The following is a 20,923-nucleotide window of genomic DNA, read 5'->3' as shown; positions in this document are numbered from 1 at the left end:
TGGAAGTTAATCACTCCTTCCTTAGTAACCCTACATCCCTGCATTTTGCATTATTACTTCTGAAATTATGCCATGCTTCTTTGGGAGCATATGGAGCTCAAATCTTTATTTTACTATAATAATCAGATGAGGAAGGAAGCTGAGAAACTTGCTCATTCTACAATAGCAATTGCAGCTGCTAAAGCCAAAGTTCAAGAAACTACACTGAGAAGTAGAGAAGAAATGGCCGTCAGACATGAACAATTTCATGTTACTCATGAAAAGGTGATGATAACTGCCATAGGTGTGAAATCTCCTCTTCTTAACACTTCACTGCCAGTCATTATGAAAAAGAACTATTAACACCCTCTCCTTTTGACACATTTAATATTTCAGCAACTACTGGACCAAGATATTTGTCTGTTGTTAATATTATCACACGTTACTCTTCCCTCCTAATTTATCATTCATTTCCACTTTCCATGATTAACACATCCTCCAGAGATAGAAATTATCTCTTTGCATGCAGATTGATTTCAAGAGAATCTTTCCAAATAAAACATGCTGATATAAATTGGTGATGAATTAGTGGGCACATCCACTTTTTGTAAAATAGGTTTGTTTTGTATATGTGTGTGTGTGTGTGTGTGTGTGCGCACCATGAATCCCAGATATTGCCTCAAACCAAGAACAATAAGTTGTTTTAATTTTCTCTCTCCACATTTTTACATTTGTGTTTAATTCAGTTACAAATATTTTTCCTTCTACTTCTGTGAACCATTCATCTTTATCTTTACTGTAAAAATCAGATGAGAAAAGAAGCTGAGAAAACCACAGTACCTACTGTAGTAGTTGCAACTGCTAAATCCCAACAGGATGCAATATCAAGAACTAGAGAAGGAGTTTCTACCCACCAAGAGCAAGTGCACATAACCCATGAAAAGGTGACTATAGCTGTTTGCACACGTGAGACCTTCCTCCCTTAATCTCTTCCTTTTAGAACCATCCTTCACTCTAAAGCACAATAATTTTCTCTTAATCTTCCATTTCTTCCTTCATAATAATCTATTCTTTTAAAACTTAGCAGTGAAGTTTGAAATTAACTTCTTCATTTTCTTTCATTAACATGCACCTTACTCTCTGTCTTAGTGACTTTTTCTAATATTATATTTCTAAGAGAAATTTGTTTTAAAAGGTTATCATTTTATGGATATAATATTCTGTGCTAAACCACATATCTTATGCATGACAGTCATTCTGATGGGACATATCACATGGGCAAACTATTTGTAAAATTAATTTCCATGAAACCTTTAAATGACCCACATAAAAATAACTCTTTTATTTTTGTCATAAAATTAGCTAACAATGGATGCTGAGAGGACTTCTTCTTTACCAAAAGTAGTAGTCACTACCATCAAAGACACAGGGTCAGATATAATACCAAGGACTAGAGGAGGATTTGCCACTCAGGAACAAATTCATCTTTCTCATGATGAGGTGAAAACTGATGCTATGGTGGTGCAAAACATTGTTTCATCGTATTTCATCAGCCATCAAAACAATCCATTCAGTCTTGTCTGCGTCTGGTTGATCCATCTGACTGCGTAGTTGTCCAATACAAATTCTAGACATGATTAAACCCAGTGAAGTCTCCAACTGGCAGACACTTGGCCTTTTTCATGGTGAAAAGTCAGTTTGTGTCGCTTTTTCTTTGTATCCACTAAATGAATTCACAGCATTTCCTATGTCCAAATTGCAGTCTGCTTTGAATGGTTGTCTCACTTCAAAACCATCTTTTAATTTCAAAATTTTCTTCTGCTTGTCTGAGTTTTAAAAACTGGCTTGGTGGTCATAAACATGGTTTTACCACTTGGGGGGTTGAAATATTTTATGTTAAATTTTTTTAAAAACCTACCAGAAAAAATGTAAACATCTACCACCAGAAGATAGTCTCAGGTTAATTGTCATTTGATAGGCACATTTATATACTAAAAAAAATTAGATTTTTTTTTGCCAGTGTGAATAAGGTTAAGAATCTATGAGGGTCTTGGTTGATAAATAAGATTCTTCCAAGATCAATATTTTTTTCCTTTTTATAGCCTGTTTTTAAATTGAGACTAACAGTTACTTCTTCACCTCTTAGAGCCTATAATCTAGAAATCCTATAATCTAATCTATAAAGTGGCAGATAAGAGAGGTAGAATGGAGGAGGAGGAGAGAGAGGGCCAACCCTGAAATCAGGAAAACATGTGTTCAAGTCCTTCTTCTGACAAATAATAGCCATGTCCATGAACTAATTAGTTAGCCTTTCAGTGCCCCAGGTAAATTTATAAAAATGCTATATTATAGAAAGCCTGCTGATCTAAGCTCTTTGTAAAAAATAGTTTCACCCTTTGCACTTCTATACCCAATGCCTGGCACAGTGCCAGGTGCACAGTAGATACTTAATAAATACTTTATTATTATTAAATGATTGATTCATCAATTGGTCCAGGAATTTTCATACTGGAATTTCCTCATATTGTTTAATAGTGCCTACTCTACCTGCCTCACCAGGTTGCTGTTAGAATTAAATGAAAAAGAAAACAAAATGGTTTGAATACTGTAAAATGCTGTGCAAATATAAGATATGAGTAATCATTGAGGTTTTTTTTTTAAAGTTTCAGGTGTTAATCAAGTCTGCAGCCTAAAAAGCAATCAATAATAGAAACAAGTCATAGATATTTTTCTTTTAAGATGGAAATTTGAATTGAGGGAACTATTTGCAATTCTCTGAGGCAGGTTACATATGTAGTTTCAGGAGAGAAAATTAAAGTCCTCACATTCATTTACATTTTAAATTGCTGAGAGTGTTATTTTTAAATAAATAAAGATAGCCCACTTGAAAACAGTAATCCACATCATCTATATTAGAGTGAAACAAAATTATCTTGTTGGACCACTCTGAAGTACCTATTACATTGCACTGAAGAAACATCATTGTATCCCTGCATCCAATACACACTTGCATTGAGCATTGTCAAATATCAATGTCTGGCATTGTCAAACACTAAATGTTTTTTAAAAAATCAGAATGTAATACATGGACCATTTTTTTTTATCAAATCCTCTTATCTTTTTGAACCCTTTTGGAAGTCTGGTGAAACCAAAGGACCATCTCTCAGAATGGCTTTTAAATGCATAAAAGGAAATAAATAGGATTGCCAAGGAAACTGATTCTTTTAAAAATGCAGATATCAAAATATTTATAAAAATAAATTCAAGGACCACAGCTTTAAAATCTCTTAGTTTACAAGATTTTTTTAAAAAAGCGAATCTTCTCCACAAGCTATTTCTTCATCCATAGCCCTCTTCAGAAATGAGAAAATAACCACATATACCATTTCCACCTATGCTATTGACTTAACCCAGATCTCTGAATCCTGATGATGGTAAAAAGAAAGTAGCCATTAGTGAGAAAGGAAACAGTTTTTCCTCTCCACATGAAAACATTTCCCTTTTCATTGTCGTACTTTCATTGGTGAAGAATACCAATTTTCATTGGTATTCTTTAATGGAGATATTCTATCTAACATCTGAAGAATTTTTTCTCATGGGGAATCTCAATGTATTCATGCATTCAGTGAGCATTCATGAGCCATCATGTTATCTAATATTTGCATGCAAAGCACACATCTCTGTGTTGACTCTGCTTCTCTGAACATGAAGATATCACTGTGAGAGTGTGTTTTTATGAATATGGTGACTATTCACACAAACCAAATAATCAATGTAGGATAATAATCACAACATCAATGCAAACAAGTACCACGAAAAGCCTGGGACTCAGAATTTGTATTATGTAGGGGCTGGGAGGTAGGAAGGGAAATGTTATATGTCTATGCTGTCCAGTTTACACAGTAATCTTTAATCTTCTCAAAATTGTCTGAATACATCCTCTTTTGTCCCATGCTTGTGCTTCCAATTTTATGTATTTCATTGTTCCACATGATTAAAGCATTTGCATGTTGAATGTATATAAATATATATGAATAATTAAGGAAATAGTAAATGAGAAAAATACATTGCTAAGTGTGTACATTTTATGTAATGTAAGTGAATTGTCTGCCTCTTAATGTCATCTGTCAAACAAGAAGATGTGTATGTGTACATGTTTGTATTTCTTTTGGCCAATATACCAGAAGGAAAATGTTTACCCCTTGCTTGACTTGATCATTACCAAACCTAAACTTTGGATGTATCCTCTCTAGGTGGGAACTGGGAAAAAGGCCGAAGCTGTGGCCACCGTTGTCGCTGCAGTCGATCAAGCCCGTGTGAGAGAGCCCCGAGAGCCAGGGCATTTCCAAGAGTCCTACGGGCAACAGACAACTTTGGAGTATGGCTATAAAGAGCAGATCTCCGCAACCAGAGTAACTGAGCATCCCCAGCGTCCGGCTTCAGAACCTCGTGTTGTCCCTAAAGCAGTCAAACCCGCAGTGGTACCAATGCCTTCTGAAACACACATCTCAACAACAGATCAAATGGGAATGCACATATCATCACAGGTTAGATTCCTGAGCACCCTCTATTTTTCTGTCTTTCTCTGCAAATATAAATGGTGGTTGTTCTTTAGTAAATGCCATTACTGAGTTTTGTTTTCTCACAGATCAAGAAAGCGTCAGACCTGACGACTGAAAGATTAGTCCATGTGGAACACAAACGTCCCCGTACAGCAAGTCCTCACTTTACCGTTTCAAAAATTTCTGTTCCTAAAACGGAACATGGACATGAGGTAAAAAGTGGGAGGAAATGGGATCGATAGGTTTCTAATCCATGGGGGTCAAAGAACTAAAGTAGCTGATGGGCGGTGGTTATATCCCGTTCACTAGGGCTCTCCAGAAGCACCCCATGTCAATCAATCAATAAACAAGCATGATTAAGCACGCGACATATGCCACGTACTGTGCTAGGTATGAGAATACAGAGATAAAACTGAAACAGCCACTGTCCTCCGGGAGTCTGTGTCCTGTCAGGATGGACAACTTGTACATCTAATCAGCATATGCAAATAAATACAAGACCTGGGTCTGGGCTAGAGTCAGGGGTCTTTTCATTGGTGTCAATTGACCTTAAACAATGTGGTGTCTAACCCTGTGAAAAGTGCTTCTGGTATCTCAACGTGAATGGAACTTCTGGGAAAGTAGCATCCTTAAGGAGGTAACAAAGTATCTCTTCTCAAAAGACCCCTATAGGCCCCACTTTGCTTTATCTTTCAGGCGTAGTCCCAAACAAGCTTTTTAGGTTTCCATATTCTGACGTTTTGCTAAAGGTTAATAATGAATTCATGTAGTTTACTGGGAATTATATTGGGAGTTTTTTCTGAGGAATTTTAATTGTATACACACATATCTATATATACATACACACACATACATATATACATACATATGTGTATGTTTGTACCAGTCTTTTTAGGCTTCCATATTCTGATGTCTTCCTAAAGGTTAATAATGCGTTCATGTTGTTTACTGGTAATTATACTGTGAGTTTTTTCTGAGGAATTTTAATTGTATACACACATATACACGTAGACACACATATACATATGTGTTCAGGTTTCTATACTCTGACATTTTGCTAAAGGTTAATAATACATAACGTAGTTTATTGATAACTCTATGAGTGTTTTTCTGAGGAATTTAAATTATATATACATACATGCATGCACACATACAAAATACATACATACATGTGTTTCTCCTGGAGATTTTTAAGTGAGGGCATAATTAAAAGAAACCTTTCCAAAGTGAAAAATGTACATAAGCAATTGTTACATATGCCGATTCTTTATGTGTTTTTTTGTGAAGAGATTGTTTGTATTTATACAGTATATGTGTTTATCCTTTAATTAAACCTAATACATAGATAATTGACTGTTAAAGGAATTGGATTATAGTCCCCCTTCCAAAATACTTCACTTTGAATGGAAATAGGTTAAAGACTGAACATGTTAGCAAAATGGATTTAATTAATTCAGTTGATAAGATGTAAATCTGTAACTTTGTGACCCTGGCAAGTCATTGAACCTTTCAATACCTGTGCCAGTGTGTCCACATTGAGGAATGGAGTTACACACACACACACACACACACACAGACACACACACACACACACACACACGCACGCACGCACGCACTCACGCACGCACACAGGCAAGCTTAGAGTGCTAGGCCCAGAGTTAGGAAGACTTACATTCCTGAGTTCAAATCTGACCTCAGACGCTTACTAGCTATGTGACCCTATGCAAGTCACTTAACCTCTGCTGGTCTTAATCCATTGGAGAAGGAAATGGCAAACCACTCCAGTATCTTTGCCAAGAAAACCCCATGGACAGAACTGGCATATCTATGGGGTCATGAAGAGTTGGACAGAACTGAACAACAACACACACATACGTGTATGCATGTGTGTTTTCTCCTCTGATGGAATGTAAACCCCATGAGATCATGGACTATTTTGTTTTTGTTTTTACACTCCCGGTATCTAACACATCGCCTGTTACATAGCAGGTATTTAATAAGTGTTTGTTGACTGAGTCCTCTGCAATGATTAAATCTCAAGTCTGAACCTCCCCAACAAATCCATGTATCTTCAATATGGTATATTTTCATTTAAAATGTGGAGTGTAGTGCATCCAAAGCCCCTTCAGAGAGGAATGTGATACACATGTAGAGGCATCATGACATATTAAATAAGAGTGCTGAATTTGGAATCTGGAAAACCTAGGTCCAAATTCTCCTTCTCTTTAATACCAGTAAGTATATCACCCTAGGCAAGTCGCTTGATTTCCATGTAGTTTCAGCAACACCCTTAGATGTATTTCAAAGCCCTAGGCTTCATTGGTAAAGACATTTCTTATACCTAGAGCACTCCACGTTGATGAAATCACATATCCTTCCAGAATGACACACATTCAAATTGAAAAATAAATCTCTTGATACCCACTGGAAGTCCATGTTTATCATTTCATACTGTTTCATCTACTAGCTTTGTGATCCTGGACATGTCACTTAACCTGTGTCAACCTCAGGTTACTCATCTGTAAAATAGGATGCCTTACCTACTTTGGAGAGTAAGGAAATAACATGTGTAAGACACTTTGCAATCCTTAACACATTATATAAATGTTAGCATTTTTTTACTTTGTATTTTTCCTCTTCTTGTGAAAAATGATTAGTAACAAACTTACATATCTGGCACTTTCAAGGTGATGGGGAAAAACAATAATCTTTGAAAAACCCTTCAAGCGCCATTATTCTATAGCATTTCATTAATGCATCTTCAAGGTCTTACAAAGTATAGCATTAAAGCAACAGCCCAAATAGAATAGGTCAAATGACTTATTTTCACCCAAATCGGCCAGATATCCAAATGATTGACATTTGAAGATCTAAAGGACCCACATTCTTTCTCTGGGGCATGATTTGATTAATTGGAGTTTTGCTCTTATTTCTGGTCAGGATGTTTCTATGAACCTAGAAACTTGAAAGAAATTCTACATTTTCCAAAGAAAAATTCATAGACATAGTGTTTCAGTGTGCTGTATTTTACAAGAATGGTTAAGCATACATTATTTCTTTTTTGTATGGCATCTAATTCACTGGTGGGACCGGTAAAACACTATGTCAATAATAATTCAAGCAATAGAGTGGTTATAAAAATACTTTTCTAAAAGCCTCCATTTTTATCTTCACACAACTTAGATTTATGGTTGCCATCAGAATGAGTTCTTTCAAAAGAAAAAAAGTCAGGCCATATAAATAATATTCTGTCACTAAGATTATTAAGAGGTAGAGAGGGGTCACCTAGTTGACGGAGTGATGGAGTTGCAATTAAGAAGACCTAGGTTCACTTTCCAGTCTCTGAAACAATGTGACCTTGGGTGAAGTAGTTAATCTCCTCAAACCCATCTCAAACCCTAAGACATATTTTCTAAAGCAAGGGTCTGTAAACCCAAGACCCAAGAGTCAAATCTGACCCCTCTCCATCCCATTTTTGTATGCGTGAGCTAGGAATATTTATATTTTTATACAAAAAAAATTCTATTTTAAAATGTAAAAACCATCTTGGCTCACAGCTGTACAAAAGCATTCAGATCTTCCAAGTCTTCCCCTATTCAAAGACATAGAATGGTGGTTCCCATAATTTGATTGAGGAATGGCCCCATGTTGATAAAATTGTAGGTCATTCTTACCCTAGTGCCACTCGGGAAAAAAAATAACAAAGCTTATCTTTGAATGGTGACACTGGCTGACAGTAAGGTGACTTCTCTTTGGTTCACCTTCAGGTGTCAATAGCAGGTAGTGCTATTGCTACTCTACAAAAAGAATTGTCGACCACTTCTGTTCAGAAGATTACCAAACCAGTGAAGGCTCCTACTGTAAAGCCAGTTGATGCTAGAGTAAGGACGGAGCCCACCCCCTCACCACAATTTCCCTTCGCTGACACACCTGAGACATACAAGAGCCTTGCTGGAATTGAAGTGAAGAAGGAGGTGGGAATGAGCATCACTGGTGAGACCGTCCGTGAAGAGCATTATGAAGTACTTAAAGGACGGGAAACAAAGGTTAGTGGTTCCATGTCACCAAATTTATCCCATCATGAGTTCTCCGTGCATTGGGAGACAGTGTTCTGTGGTGAATATTGCAATTTTTCTTACGATCAGAAGCCTGGGATTGAAGTCTGATTCAACCAGTGGGATCAGTAGCTTTATGATCTTGGGTAAATCACTTAAAGCCCCCTGATCTGTACTATCCTCATCTGTAAAATGGGGATGATAATTCTGGAAATATTGGATTCACAAGTTGTTGTGAAGGAAGTGCTCTATCAATGTTACAATGTTAAATACATGTGAGCCATTATCATATTTTTAATTTTATGTTATAAATTGTATGCTATGCATTTTAAATTATGTATTATATATATATATATATATATATATATATATATATATATATATATATATATATATATATATATATATATATATATGTAGGGGGCATCTTAGAAATCAGGAAGTTCTAGGTTTAAGTTTTTGATTTTTTTCTAGTTGTGTGACCATGGACAAGTCCCACCTTCTTGATACCCCTAGAAAACTCCAAGGTGTTGTTCCAACCAAGTTAACCTTGTCTCAGTGATGACCTTTCTGATATACTAGAGATCACAGATTTGGCCAAGAACAAATAGATTTTTCCAGGCACTGTGGAAGATCTCACTTGGCCCACAGTGTATTCACCCAAGCCCTTTCCCTTAGCAATGGCTATTTTTTTCTTAAATGACAGTTTGTGAGGTTCCTCCCCGGTCCCCAGCAAACAGAGGAATTAGCATCTGCTATAATCCTTAAATCTCTGTACATTTGGTAACATCTCTTTTATTATCTTAGGTTACAGAGACTGCTAGAGTACCTGCACCAGCAGAAGTTCCTGTAACTCCACCAACATTAGTCTCAGTGAGTAAAAATCAAAACTTTTAGGAGAGTGTAGATGTTTAAGTCATGTTTGGGTGTGATCTATGTGCCTTTGTTTCCAAGGCTTTGTAAGCTTTGAGAATGGGGATCATTTAAATCTTTGTGTTGTGTATCCTTCCCCACTAATGTGGTTCCCAACACAGTAGGGTTTAATAAATGTTTAGTGATTGATTGATGAAATGTCTTAATGGAGTCAGTAGGTTCAAATGCAAAGAACTTGTAAACAACATCAGTATCGTTCAAGAAGGAAAAGGGGAATTCTAGGTGGCAAATGACTACAGTAATCTGTCTTTAATCAAAACCATCACTTAAGTCGCTAAAGACCTGGATGCAACTTTCAGCTCCACTACTTCTTAGAGAAGCAGCTGGGAAAGTAGAGGAACACGTGAGTCAGAGTCCAGGGTGCAAATCCCTTCTTTGATATTTAACTGTGTATGACCTTGGAAAAGTCCCTTAACTTAATTTGGTCTTGTTTTCTTCAACAAAAAATGAGAGTTAGACTAGATGGTGTCTAAGATCCCTTCTAGGTCAGTCAAGGGTGGGAAACCTGTGGCTCCAAGGCCCCATGTGACCTTCTAGGTCCTCGGGTGTGGTCTTTTGACAGAGCCCAAGTTTTACTGAACAAATCCTTTTATTAAGGGGATTTGTTCTGTGAAGTTTGAATTCAGTCAAAGGGCCACACTTGAGCACCTAGAAGGCCACATTTGGCCTCGAGGCCATTGGTTCCCTACCTCTGGGCTCTAGATTCTGTCATCTCTGAATAACATCTCTATCAGGCACTGTTCTTTCTATCCATTAGGGTAGGAATTTAGATATTCTCATATTCATAAGGGCTCCCTTAACCTAGATTTATTCCAGTCTCAAAATTTATCTCTAATTTATCATGGACCTATAGCTGCCTTTTTAAATTCCCACCTTCATTTGCCAAGTGCTGTAAAAATAGTCATTTACTAATGATGATGATGATGATAATGTCCTATTTGCTCTCTAGGGCCTAAAGAATGTGACAGTCATAGAAGGTGAATCTGTCACTTTGGAATGCCATATCTCTGGTCACCCGTCCCCAACTGTGATGTGGTACAGAGAAGATTATCAGATCGAAAGCTCCATTGATTTCCAGATTACTTTCCAGTCTGGAATTGCCCGGCTAATGATTCGGGAAGCCTTTGCAGAAGACAGTGGGAGGTTTACTTGTACCGCTGTCAATGAGGCTGGAACTGTCAGTACTTCCTGCTATTTAGCAGTACAGGGCAAGTATCCTTATTTAAAAACAAAAACCAAAAAACAACCACCTATCAAGAATGTCCTTTTCCCTCACTCAATACACTTTCTTCCTCTTATCAGTCCCTCTTCCAATAGAAGGCTCCTGTATGCTTTCTCCTGGTTACTTCAAAGACAGATGCACTTCATGCTGTGACCTTGTTATGACCTTTAGATTCTGGGCGCCCTATTCAAGGCTGGAGTGTGACCTAAAACGCTGGACCAGAGCAAGACAGATGACGTCAACCAGTTCAACAACCTTTCTCACCTTCAATATTGAATTTTTATCTTTCTTACAGTTTCAGAAGAGTTTGAAAGCAGAGAAACAACTGCTGTTACAGAGAAATTAACCACAGAAGCAAAACGGTAAAAGTCTTTTCATTAATAAAACTAAAGCAGGGGTTCCCTACCCAGGTTTTCTGTTGCCCTGAGGGGCAGGAGAAGTCTATCAAGGGGGTTCTGGGAATATTCAGTAACAACTGTATTATCTTATTGAAAATTAGTCATTTGGCTTTCTTTCTTAAGCACATATGCATGATAAAATCTAGAACTTATTTCCTTTCATATTGAGTGGCAGGTATAGGAAGGCTCACTGAAAGCCCTGAGCATGATAAATTATACAATTTATTTCCTTTCATGTTTAACAGGGGGTATAGGAAGATTTGCTGAATGCCAAGGGGCCAGAAAAAGTTTGGAAACTCAGCTCATACATGAATTTTACTCCCCTACTCTCTTGCTTTTTCATGATGGTAAGAAAGACACTAACGTGGTAGGACCTGTCTTTTCAGCTTTGTGGAGTCAAAAGATGTGGTAATGGTGGAGACTAGTATCCCAGAGGAACCAGCTGGGCCTGGAGAACCTGCTGCTCCTTTCTTTATCAGAAAACCAACAGTACAGAAATTAGTTGAAGGGGGGAGCATTGTTTTTGAGTGCGTGGTTGGCGGCAACCCAAAACCCCATGTGTACTGGAAAAAAGCAGGTGTTCCTCTCACCACTGGATACAGGTACTTAGATGGCTAAATTATTGTTCTCTGGGTTGTTTTTATGATATGTAAATGATGCATGCAGGAAAAAAAATGCAATTTACTTATCCACTAGAGCCCTGGGCTTAGCTCTTGCTCATTCAGTTTTCTCTCCAGGTGACCTGTCATATTTTATTTGCCCTGAAGTGCTTTTATTCATTTGAACAAAGTCTTGCAGGGAAAAAAAATTTTTTTAAAGATATATCAAATGTGGATATAAGAAAGATTTCCCCCCAGCTTTGGCTTAAATCCACATACAGAACCTTATGAAATGAAGGAAAATGTACTGTGCTTAGAACATGACATCATCTGGTAGCCTAGCTGTGGAAATGTCATAATCCTACATTCTTGGTTCTATTTTGTTTTGTTCTGTTTTTTGGGAAAGATATGTTAATGAATGGTCTTTTAAAATGGAATTTTTATCTCATTTGCTCTTTATTGCTAATATCCACTTGTTTTTCCTCTGTGTTCAACTATATTTGACTGTATTCCACAATTATAAAGTTTAAATATCTTTATTGTATATCTCTGTTATAGAAACTTTAGTGTTTTTTTTCCAGTTTATGTGCCGACCTTTTCAGGAATAAAAGCTATGAACTTGAGGCAAGTAGGTGGCTCAATGGATAGAGTGCTCGACCTGTAGTCAGGAAGACTTGAGATTCAAATGCAGCCTTAGGCAGTTACTAGCTTTGTGAATTTGAGCAAATGACCTGTTTGCCTCAGTTTCCTCATCTGCAAAATGAACCAGAGAAGAAAATGGCAAAGTACTCCAGTGTCTTTGCCAATGAAACGCCAGGTGGGATCCAAAAGTGTTAGACGTGACTGAAATGATTGAACAACAACAAAGCAATGCCTTTTCTCATATAATTATAATTATGTTTTTTTCTTTCAAAATTTATCACTAAAGGTACAAAGTAAGTTACAACAAGCAAACTGGTGAATGCAGGCTGGTGATTTCCATGACTTTTGCTGATGATGCTGGTGAATACACTATTGTTATTCGTAATAAGCATGGGGAAACTTCTGCATCAGCCTCCTTACTAGAAGAAGGTAAATGTTCACTTGTGTTGTTTCTGGGGCATATCTATATGGCATACAGAGTAACATGTAAGCAAATATAAGTTGTGCCCATTTGTTGAAAGGATGTTGGTTTGAGAGCCAGGGGACTGATTAGTCCATGATCTGCTACTTACTGATAACCTCAACAAATAGTCACTAAAAGTTCCTACTGTGCAGAGAGCACTGTGCTAAATTCTGGGGTAAGATACATAGTTTAGAGAAGATACAGTACCTGTCCTTATAGTGCTTTTAATCTAGTAGTAGGATAAGACACACAGAGAAGTCTCTTCTAGCTAGCACATTGACTTGAGTCCTCCTGCTGCCCAATAGGATAATATTTGTGGCAGCCAAAAAAGTTGGAGATGCCCTCATTTCCTTTGATGAATGTATTTATACAGAATGTTGGTGTATTAGTTAATGAGTAATTGAATTGCTTCCTAACAATTGAAATAAAGGGCTCAAGTGAATTCCCTGGCAGTGCAGTTTTTCAAGGAGGGGGATTGCATGGCTCCTGTGATTGGACTTGAGCACTCCTAGGTCCCTTTCAATTCTTAGATTATATAATATTGAAGTAGATTATGTAATTATGAAATACATAAATATGGAAACAACCTGAGGGGGTACTTCCATCTTTGATCCAAGCATCCCTAATTAGAGAAATGCCCTAGGAAAGTAATGGTAAAATGGTCAAGGGATTCTAGAATTCTGTGGGGAAGTTATTCAATTGTTTGATCATAAGGACCAAGATTGGTAAGGCTATAACTGGAGTCAGAATCAGGATGATGGAGAGAAAGAACATGGAGATAGCCAGAGTTGTTGGTCAGCAAGAACGAGCTCTATAAAAATGAATTATCCAGAGTGAGGGAAGAACAGGCAATTTTCATCAGAAAGGGGATAACAATGAGGAAAATGAAGAGTGGAGGAAAATGAAGAGTGGAGAACAATGAAGAGGGACATGGGAGGGAAAAAGGTAAGCAGTAAAAGCAGAAAAGAGCAAGAAGGACTAGGATATTAAGAATAAATGAGGTAATTTATGTGATAACACTTGAAACTCTCCAGGAAAAAAAGGTATTATTACTATTAACACCTCCTCTCTTTAGGCTGAGGGTCTTAAAATGATATTGGATGATAACATTCCTCTTCTGTAAAATTGTTAATAATCATATACTTATTCTGGCTTACAGCACTCATCAGTAAGAAAGGATTTGATTTATTGCTTTGATACCCAAATTATTGGCTAGATGAGGTCAATGACTAGGGCATCAGAACACATTTGTCCATCCTGAATATCCATACATCAATTACAATAGTGCTAATAGATGAACTCTGAGAAGATACATCCTGTAAATATGTGCAAAATATAAAGAAAACTTGAGTCCTGAATTTGCCACCTCTTTGTATATTTCCCCTCCCATACAGAGTATTGGATAAGGACTCTGAAAAAAAGTTTTATTAAATAAAGAAGGTAACAGATTCTTAAAGAGTATGTCAAAGTAGACAAACTTGCTCTTTCCCTCCTACTTCAGCTAAATATGTCTTTGGTCATCATACTGTTTTATCTTATTTAATACAGAGCCATGTTTTAGAAAAGTTTAGTATAAATGTAATGTTCATATATCAATTTATAGATTAACTCACAGTGATCTTTTTTTCTAAAATAAACTTTTTGTTTTTAGGATATCCCAAATATTTATCTGTGAATAATTCTTAACTTTTCACTTTCCCTCATGCTTTATTTTCATTATAAAAGCTTGTTAATTCTCTATTCTCATCTTGGGGATCCATCCTTCTCTCCACATTCATAGCCAGTGCCTTAGTGTGAGCGTATCTAAGCACTAAAGCTAGAAGGGACCTTCCAGGTGATCTTTGACTTCTTACAAATGCACACTTAACTGCCATTTGTGAGGGTCAAATGACATAATTGTAAAGTGCTTAGCATAGTGCCTGGCACATAATAGGCACTTAATAAATGTTCATTTTCTCCCTCCTTCCCAAGCTACTTTCCAGCTTCCTTTCCTCTATTCTGCCTTCATTCCTTCCTTCCTTACCTTCTTCCCCTTTCCTTCCTTCCTCCCTTCCTTTTTTATTCCATTCCTCCTTCTTCCTGTCCTTCCCTCTTTCCTTCCTTCTTCCCTCCTTTCATTTTTTCCTTTCTCTTTCCCTAATTCTCTCCATTCTTCCTCCATTTCTACTTTTTTCCTTCCTCTCTTCTTCCTTCTCTCTTTCCTTTCTCCCTCCCTCCCTGTTCTTTCTCCCCTCTTTCCTTCTTTCCTTCTTCCCCTTTCTCTTTCCCTCCTTCCCTTCATTCTTCCTCCCTCTTTTCCTTTCTTCCTTCCTTCCTCTCTTCATCCTTCTCTCTTTCCTTCCTTCTTTCCTTTCTTCCCTGCCACCTTTGAGTAGGCTATCCCCCATGCCTGAAACACCCTTCTTCCTCAACCTTATTTCTATTCAAGACTCAATTTAGGTGCTACCTACTATAAGAGGACCTTTCCTGATATCCCCATTTAGTGCTCTACCCTCAATACAGAAATTAATTTGTACTTTTTACTTGCTTCTTTCATGTTGTGTTCCCCTAGTGCATGTAAGCTTTTTGACAGCAGAGACTGTTTCATTTTTGTTTCCAGTGCTCAGTGCATTGCACAAAATAAATACTTAAGAAATACTTGTTGGATTGAATTGAGTCTAATCTTCTAGGAAACATGGATTTTAATATATTGAATTTACCTGAATGAGTGTGTCTATACTGGCCTTCCCTTGATTAGCCATAGAATGCTTTTTGTCTAATAAAGAAGTAATTAACTCACGTCATTACCTCCTAGCTGATTATGAGTTGCTGATGAAGTCACAGCATGAAATGCTTTACCAGACACAAACAACTGCATTTGTTCAAGAGCCCAAAGTTGGAGACATGGCACCTGGGCCCCTCTACCCTGAGTATGAAAAAGAATATGAAAAAGAACAAGCCTTGATTAGGAAGAAAATGGCTAAAGATACAGTTCTGGTCAGGTCTTATGTAGAGGACCAGGTAAGGAGAATGATACTCATCTCTATTTTATATTTTGCTCCTATTATTTCTCTTCTGTTTGTGATATTTTTTTAATCTTAAATGTGGATGAGAATGGAAGGGGACTTTAGGGTATATGATGGTGAAACAAGACATTTCCATATTCACTTGCAACAGAATTCCTTAATTTTATGATATTTCTCAAGGACAGATCATCCCCATTAATTAAAGAACAAAGCAATGGAATTATACTGGGAAACCTTCATTGCTGATCTTTTCTAAATGAAGCAAATAGATCCTCCTATTTAAGGGGAGACATATGAGAAAATACAGTCATTCTTGGAAGTCTTGGATTATAGAATATAGAAATTTATGCATTGGAAATCTTTCTTTAAAAATACAACTGTCACTTATTTCTGCACAGGAATTCCATATTTCTTCCTTTGAAGAGAGACTTATTAAAGAAATTGAATACAGAATTATAAAGACTACATTAGAAGAACTTCTTGAAGAAGATGGTGAAGAAAAGATGTCAATTGATATTGCTGAGTCTGAAACTACTGAAGCAGGATTTGACTTACGAATAAAGAATTATAGAGTAGTTGAGGGCATGAGCACTACTTTCCATTGCAAGATGTCTGGATATCCATTACCTAAGGTAACATGAAAAGAAAAGAGCCCACCATATGTTTGTGTAGCATAAAAATTCAGTTAAAATTTGTTGAGATACAACAGTTTTCAATGGATTATCTTCATGGATGTGTTTCCAGATTGCATGGTACAAAGATGGTAAGCGCATCAAACATGGTGAACGATACCAAATGGACTTTCTTCAAGACGGCAGGGCTAGTCTACGTTTACCTGTTGTTCTTCCAGAAGATGAAGGAATCTATACTGCATTTGCCAGCAATATCAAAGGGAATGCAATTTGCTCAGGCAAACTTTATGTGGAACCTTCTGTACCATTTGGAGCTCCATCTTATATGCCAACACCAGATTCAATGAGCAGAATTCGGTAAGGCTTAGGAGTATTTCACATTTATATGATCCATTGGTTGAATCTTAAGGTACTTTTCAATGATGCCACTGGTGAGCTTTATAACTAATGAAATGAAAATAAGGTAGAGTTAGTAAAGTTTATTGCTCTAAGAGAGAAACATTAACAAAAGCATAAATAGAAACCAGGAGTTTTTACTACCAGACCCCATGTTGCAATCATCACTCTCTTTTTCACTCACATGGCATGCTATCTGTGGATGTTTTCTAGAAGGTGCATTTTATAGAAGTGACTAGGTATTATAGTTGGTATAGTTCTGAGCTTAAAGTAAAGAAGACCTGAGTTCAAATCTGGCCTCAATTATCTGTTAGCTGTGTGACTAGTTGAGTCACTCAGCCTCTCCCAGCCTTAGGTTCTTCATCTGTAAAATGAGGAAAATAATAGCATGTATTTCACAGAGATGTTGTAAAAATCAAATGAAATAATATGTGCAAAGTATTGTGCAAAGCTTTAAAGTGCTTTATAGTTGCTATTGCATTGTCTTTAATTTGGTTCAAATTTAATTAGAATCTTTGCTTTTTGATAACTGAAATATAGATTTAATAAATGAAAAAGAGAAAAAATTCCTTAGGTTATTTTCCATTAGGCCTTTTAAAGTGATCTGCTGTCTTATATTTTCCAGATCGGTCTCTCCTCGTTCCTTAAGTCGTTCTCCTGCACGTATGTCTCCTGCTTATATGTCTCCTGCCCGTATGTCTCCCGTCCGAATGTCTCCTGCCCGAATGTCTCCTGCCCGAATGTCACCTGCACGTATTTCTCCAGGACGTCGTCTGGATGACGCAGATGAGTCGCAACTGGAAAGACTTTATAAGCCTGTCTTTGTATTAAAACCCACCTCATTCAAATGTTTAGAAGGACAGACTGCCAGATTTGACTTAAAAGTTGTTGGCAGACCTATGCCAGAGACTTTCTGGTTTCATAATGGTATGTAATAATGATATTTCACTTAATAAATAACAACCTCAATAATAAATTTATGGGATGGTCTAACAATTGAAGCATCCCTGAACATATATTTTCCTTCCATTTTTATAGGCCAGCAGATTGTCAATGACTATACCCATAAAGTAGTAATTAAAGAAGATGGCACACAGTCACTGATCATTGTTCCTGCCACGCCTGAGGATTCAGGAGAGTGGACAGTGGTTGCCCAGAACAGAGCAGGGAAATCATCCATCTCGATGACTTTAACTGTTGAAGGTATTATTCGTGAAAACAGAGAAGAGCCGTATGATCAGGGTGAGGGTTACAAAAAGTATTTCAGTGTCACTCACTCTGTACTGGGATGTTTTTATTCTAGCTGTGGAACACCAGGTGAAACCAATGTTTGTGGAAAAATTGAAGAACGTCAACATAAAGGAAGGTTCTAGACTTGAGATGAAAGTCAGGGCTACTGGCAATCCAAACCCTGACATTGTTTGGTTGAAAAACAGTGACATTATTGTACCTCATAAATATCCAAAAATCAAGTAAGTTTGTGAGAGGGAGTTTCTAAAGCCATTAGACAATTTCAACAATCATTCTGTTTGTACTAACACATTTTTATATGTATTATAGAATTGAAGGAACCAAGGGAGAAGCTTTCCTAAAAATTGATTCTACTGCCAGCCATGATTCTGCCTGGTATACTGCAACAGCTATCAACAAGGCTGGCCGAGACACCACAAGGTGTAAAGTCAATGTTGAGGCTGAGTTTGCAGAACCTGAACCAGAAAGAAAACTAATTATTCCACGTGGAACATACCGAGCTAAGGAGATTGCAGCACCAGAACTGGAGCCCCTCCATTTGAGATATGGTCAAGAGCAATGGGAAGAGGGTGACCTCTATGACAAGGAGAAACAACAAAAACCATTCTTTAAGAAAAAACTCACTTCTTTAAGGCTTAAGCGCTTTGGCCCTGCTCACTTTGAATGCAGACTCACACCAATCGGTGATCCAACCATGGTGGTTGAATGGCTTCATGATGGCAAGCCACTGGAAGCAGCCAACAGACTTCGCATGATCAATGAATTTGGATATTGCAGCCTTGACTATGGCGTCGCCTACTCCAGGGACAGTGGTGTTATCACTTGCAGAGCCAGTAATAAATATGGAACTGATCACACATCAGCCACCCTTATTGTTAAAGATGAGAAAAGTCTCGTTGAAGAATCTCAGTTACCTGAAGGGAGAAAGGGATTGCAGAGAATTGAGGAACTAGAGAGGATGGCTCATGAAGGGGCACTTACTGGAGTAACAACTGATCAAAAAGAGAAGCAAAAACCTGACATTGTTTTGTTTCCAGAGCCAGTCAGAGTACTTGAAGGAGAAACTGCTCGGTTCCGCTGCCGTGTTACAGGGTACCCACAGCCTAAGGTGAACTGGTACCTCAATGGACAACTCATCCGCAAAAGCAAAAGGTTTAGAGTACGCTATGATGGCATTTATTATCTTGACATAGTAGATTGTAAGTCCTATGACACAGGAGAAGTGAAGGTCACTGCCGAAAACCCTGAAGGAGTGATTGAACATAAAGTAAAACTGGAGATTGAACAGAGGGAAGACTTTCGGTCTGTCCTTCGTCGAGCCCCTGAACACAAGCCTGAAATTCAGTATCATGAACCTGGAAAACTTCAGTTTGAGGTACAGAAGGTCGATAGACCTGTTGATACCAAAGAAACTAAAGAAGTGGTAAAACTGAAAAGGGCTGAACGAATTACCCACGAGAAAGTATCTGAAGAGTCGGAAGAATTACGCAGTAAATTCAAACGCAGAACAGAGGAAGGATACTATGAGGCCATTACAGCAGTGGAACTCAAATCTCGGAAGAAAGATGAGTCCTATGAAGAGCTACTAAGGAAGACCAAGGATGAACTTCTCCACTGGACCAAAGAGTTAACTGAGGAAGAAAAGAAAGCCCTCATGGAGGAAGGCAAAATCACAATCCCAACCTTTAAACCAGACAGAATTGAACTTAGTCCAAGTATGGAGGCTCCCAAAATCTTAGAACGAATTCAAAGTCAAACAGTAGGCCAAGGAACTGATGCCCATTTCCGGGTGAGAGTAGTTGGGAAACCAGATCCTGAATGTGAATGGTATAAAAATGGAGTCAAGATTGAGCGATCTGACCGGATCTACTGGTATTGGCCTGAAGATAATGTTTGTGAATTGGTTATAAGAGATGTGACAGCTGAGGATTCAGCCAGCATCATGGTGAAAGCCATCAACATAGCTGGGGAAACTTCAAGCCATGCTTTCTTGCTTGCCCAAGGTAACTCAGAGTTATTTTCTGTTGTGACTCTTTCATCTATGTACCAGTACATTTCTCTCCTTTTTATCCAAATTATACATTTTTATATAACTTTTCCATTTTCTTTTCTTTTTTAGCCAAACAGTTGGTCACTTTCACACAGGAACTGCAAGATGTTGTTGCTAAGGAAAAAGACACCATGGCAACCTTTGAATGTGAAACTTCAGAGCCATTTGTCAAAGTGAAATGGTTTAAGGATGGTGTGGAGGTTCATTCTGGAGATAAATATAGAATGCACTCTGACAGAAAGATCCATTTCCTTTCTGTACTGACAATTGACATGTCTGATGCTGAGGACTACAGCTGTGTACTCGCAGAAGATGAAAATGTCAAAACAACAGCTAAACTTCTTGTTGAAGGTAGGGAAGAAAGGATTTGTCTTCTTCTCTAACTTTTTTTTATGGAACTCTTGTAGATTTCCTTTCTTTTAAGGCACTCATTTGTGAATTGGGTATAATAAACCGAAAGCCCAAATCTCCAGGCTATATTTGTATTTCTAAATATATCTGAAAGTGCTTCACAAGCAGGCTAGAAAAGGAACAGAAGTAAACTCTGTTCAACTTCGTGGTTTGAAAACTAATTTAATGATCTGGAGATTTTTTTTCTCTCAAAATGTAAATGTTTCAATCAATAAGTACAACAGAATATGCAAATTCAAAAGACTCTCAAGATCAGTTAGTTTGTCTCATTTTATTGATAGTGAAACTGAAGGGCAAAGGGATTAAGTAACTCCTAAAAGGTCAC

At 37.5% G+C, this 20,923-nt stretch overlaps 1 protein-coding gene across 50 annotated transcripts in view; it reads left to right on the top strand.

The window, feature by feature from the left end:
* Window positions 1-20,923, top strand: part of TTN (titin) — a 325,993-nt gene that overhangs the window by 27,164 nt on the left and 277,906 nt on the right. For 48 of the 50 annotated variants that reach the window (XM_072612462.1, XM_072612505.1, XM_072612506.1 and 45 more), the window contains 19 exons: window positions 127-264; window positions 789-923; window positions 1,342-1,479; window positions 4,233-4,526; window positions 4,628-4,753; window positions 8,309-8,587; window positions 9,404-9,469; window positions 10,479-10,737; window positions 11,047-11,113; window positions 11,536-11,751; window positions 12,677-12,819; window positions 15,648-15,853; window positions 16,257-16,490; window positions 16,603-16,847; window positions 17,512-17,813; window positions 17,925-18,089; window positions 18,190-18,358; window positions 18,447-20,140; window positions 20,257-20,538. In XM_072612462.1, the coding sequence (XP_072468563.1) occupies window positions 127-264; window positions 789-923; window positions 1,342-1,479; window positions 4,233-4,526; window positions 4,628-4,753; window positions 8,309-8,587; window positions 9,404-9,469; window positions 10,479-10,737; window positions 11,047-11,113; window positions 11,536-11,751; window positions 12,677-12,819; window positions 15,648-15,853; window positions 16,257-16,490; window positions 16,603-16,847; window positions 17,512-17,813; window positions 17,925-18,089; window positions 18,190-18,358; window positions 18,447-20,140; window positions 20,257-20,538 (5,158 nt within the window). The remainder of the gene's footprint in view (window positions 1-126; window positions 265-788; window positions 924-1,341; window positions 1,480-4,232; window positions 4,527-4,627; window positions 4,754-8,308; window positions 8,588-9,403; window positions 9,470-10,478; window positions 10,738-11,046; window positions 11,114-11,535; window positions 11,752-12,676; window positions 12,820-15,647; window positions 15,854-16,256; window positions 16,491-16,602; window positions 16,848-17,511; window positions 17,814-17,924; window positions 18,090-18,189; window positions 18,359-18,446; window positions 20,141-20,256; window positions 20,539-20,923) is intronic. The other 2 variants (XM_072612461.1, XM_072612482.1) reach the window with 2 other exon arrangements.

The sequence above is a fragment of the Notamacropus eugenii genome, chromosome 5 (assembly GCF_028372415.1).
Source record: "Notamacropus eugenii isolate mMacEug1 chromosome 5, mMacEug1.pri_v2, whole genome shotgun sequence".
NCBI classification, from domain to species: Eukaryota; Metazoa; Chordata; class Mammalia; order Diprotodontia; family Macropodidae; genus Notamacropus; species Notamacropus eugenii.
Note: the sequence above shows the minus strand (reverse complement) of the source record. Positions and strands in the feature narration are given on the sequence as shown.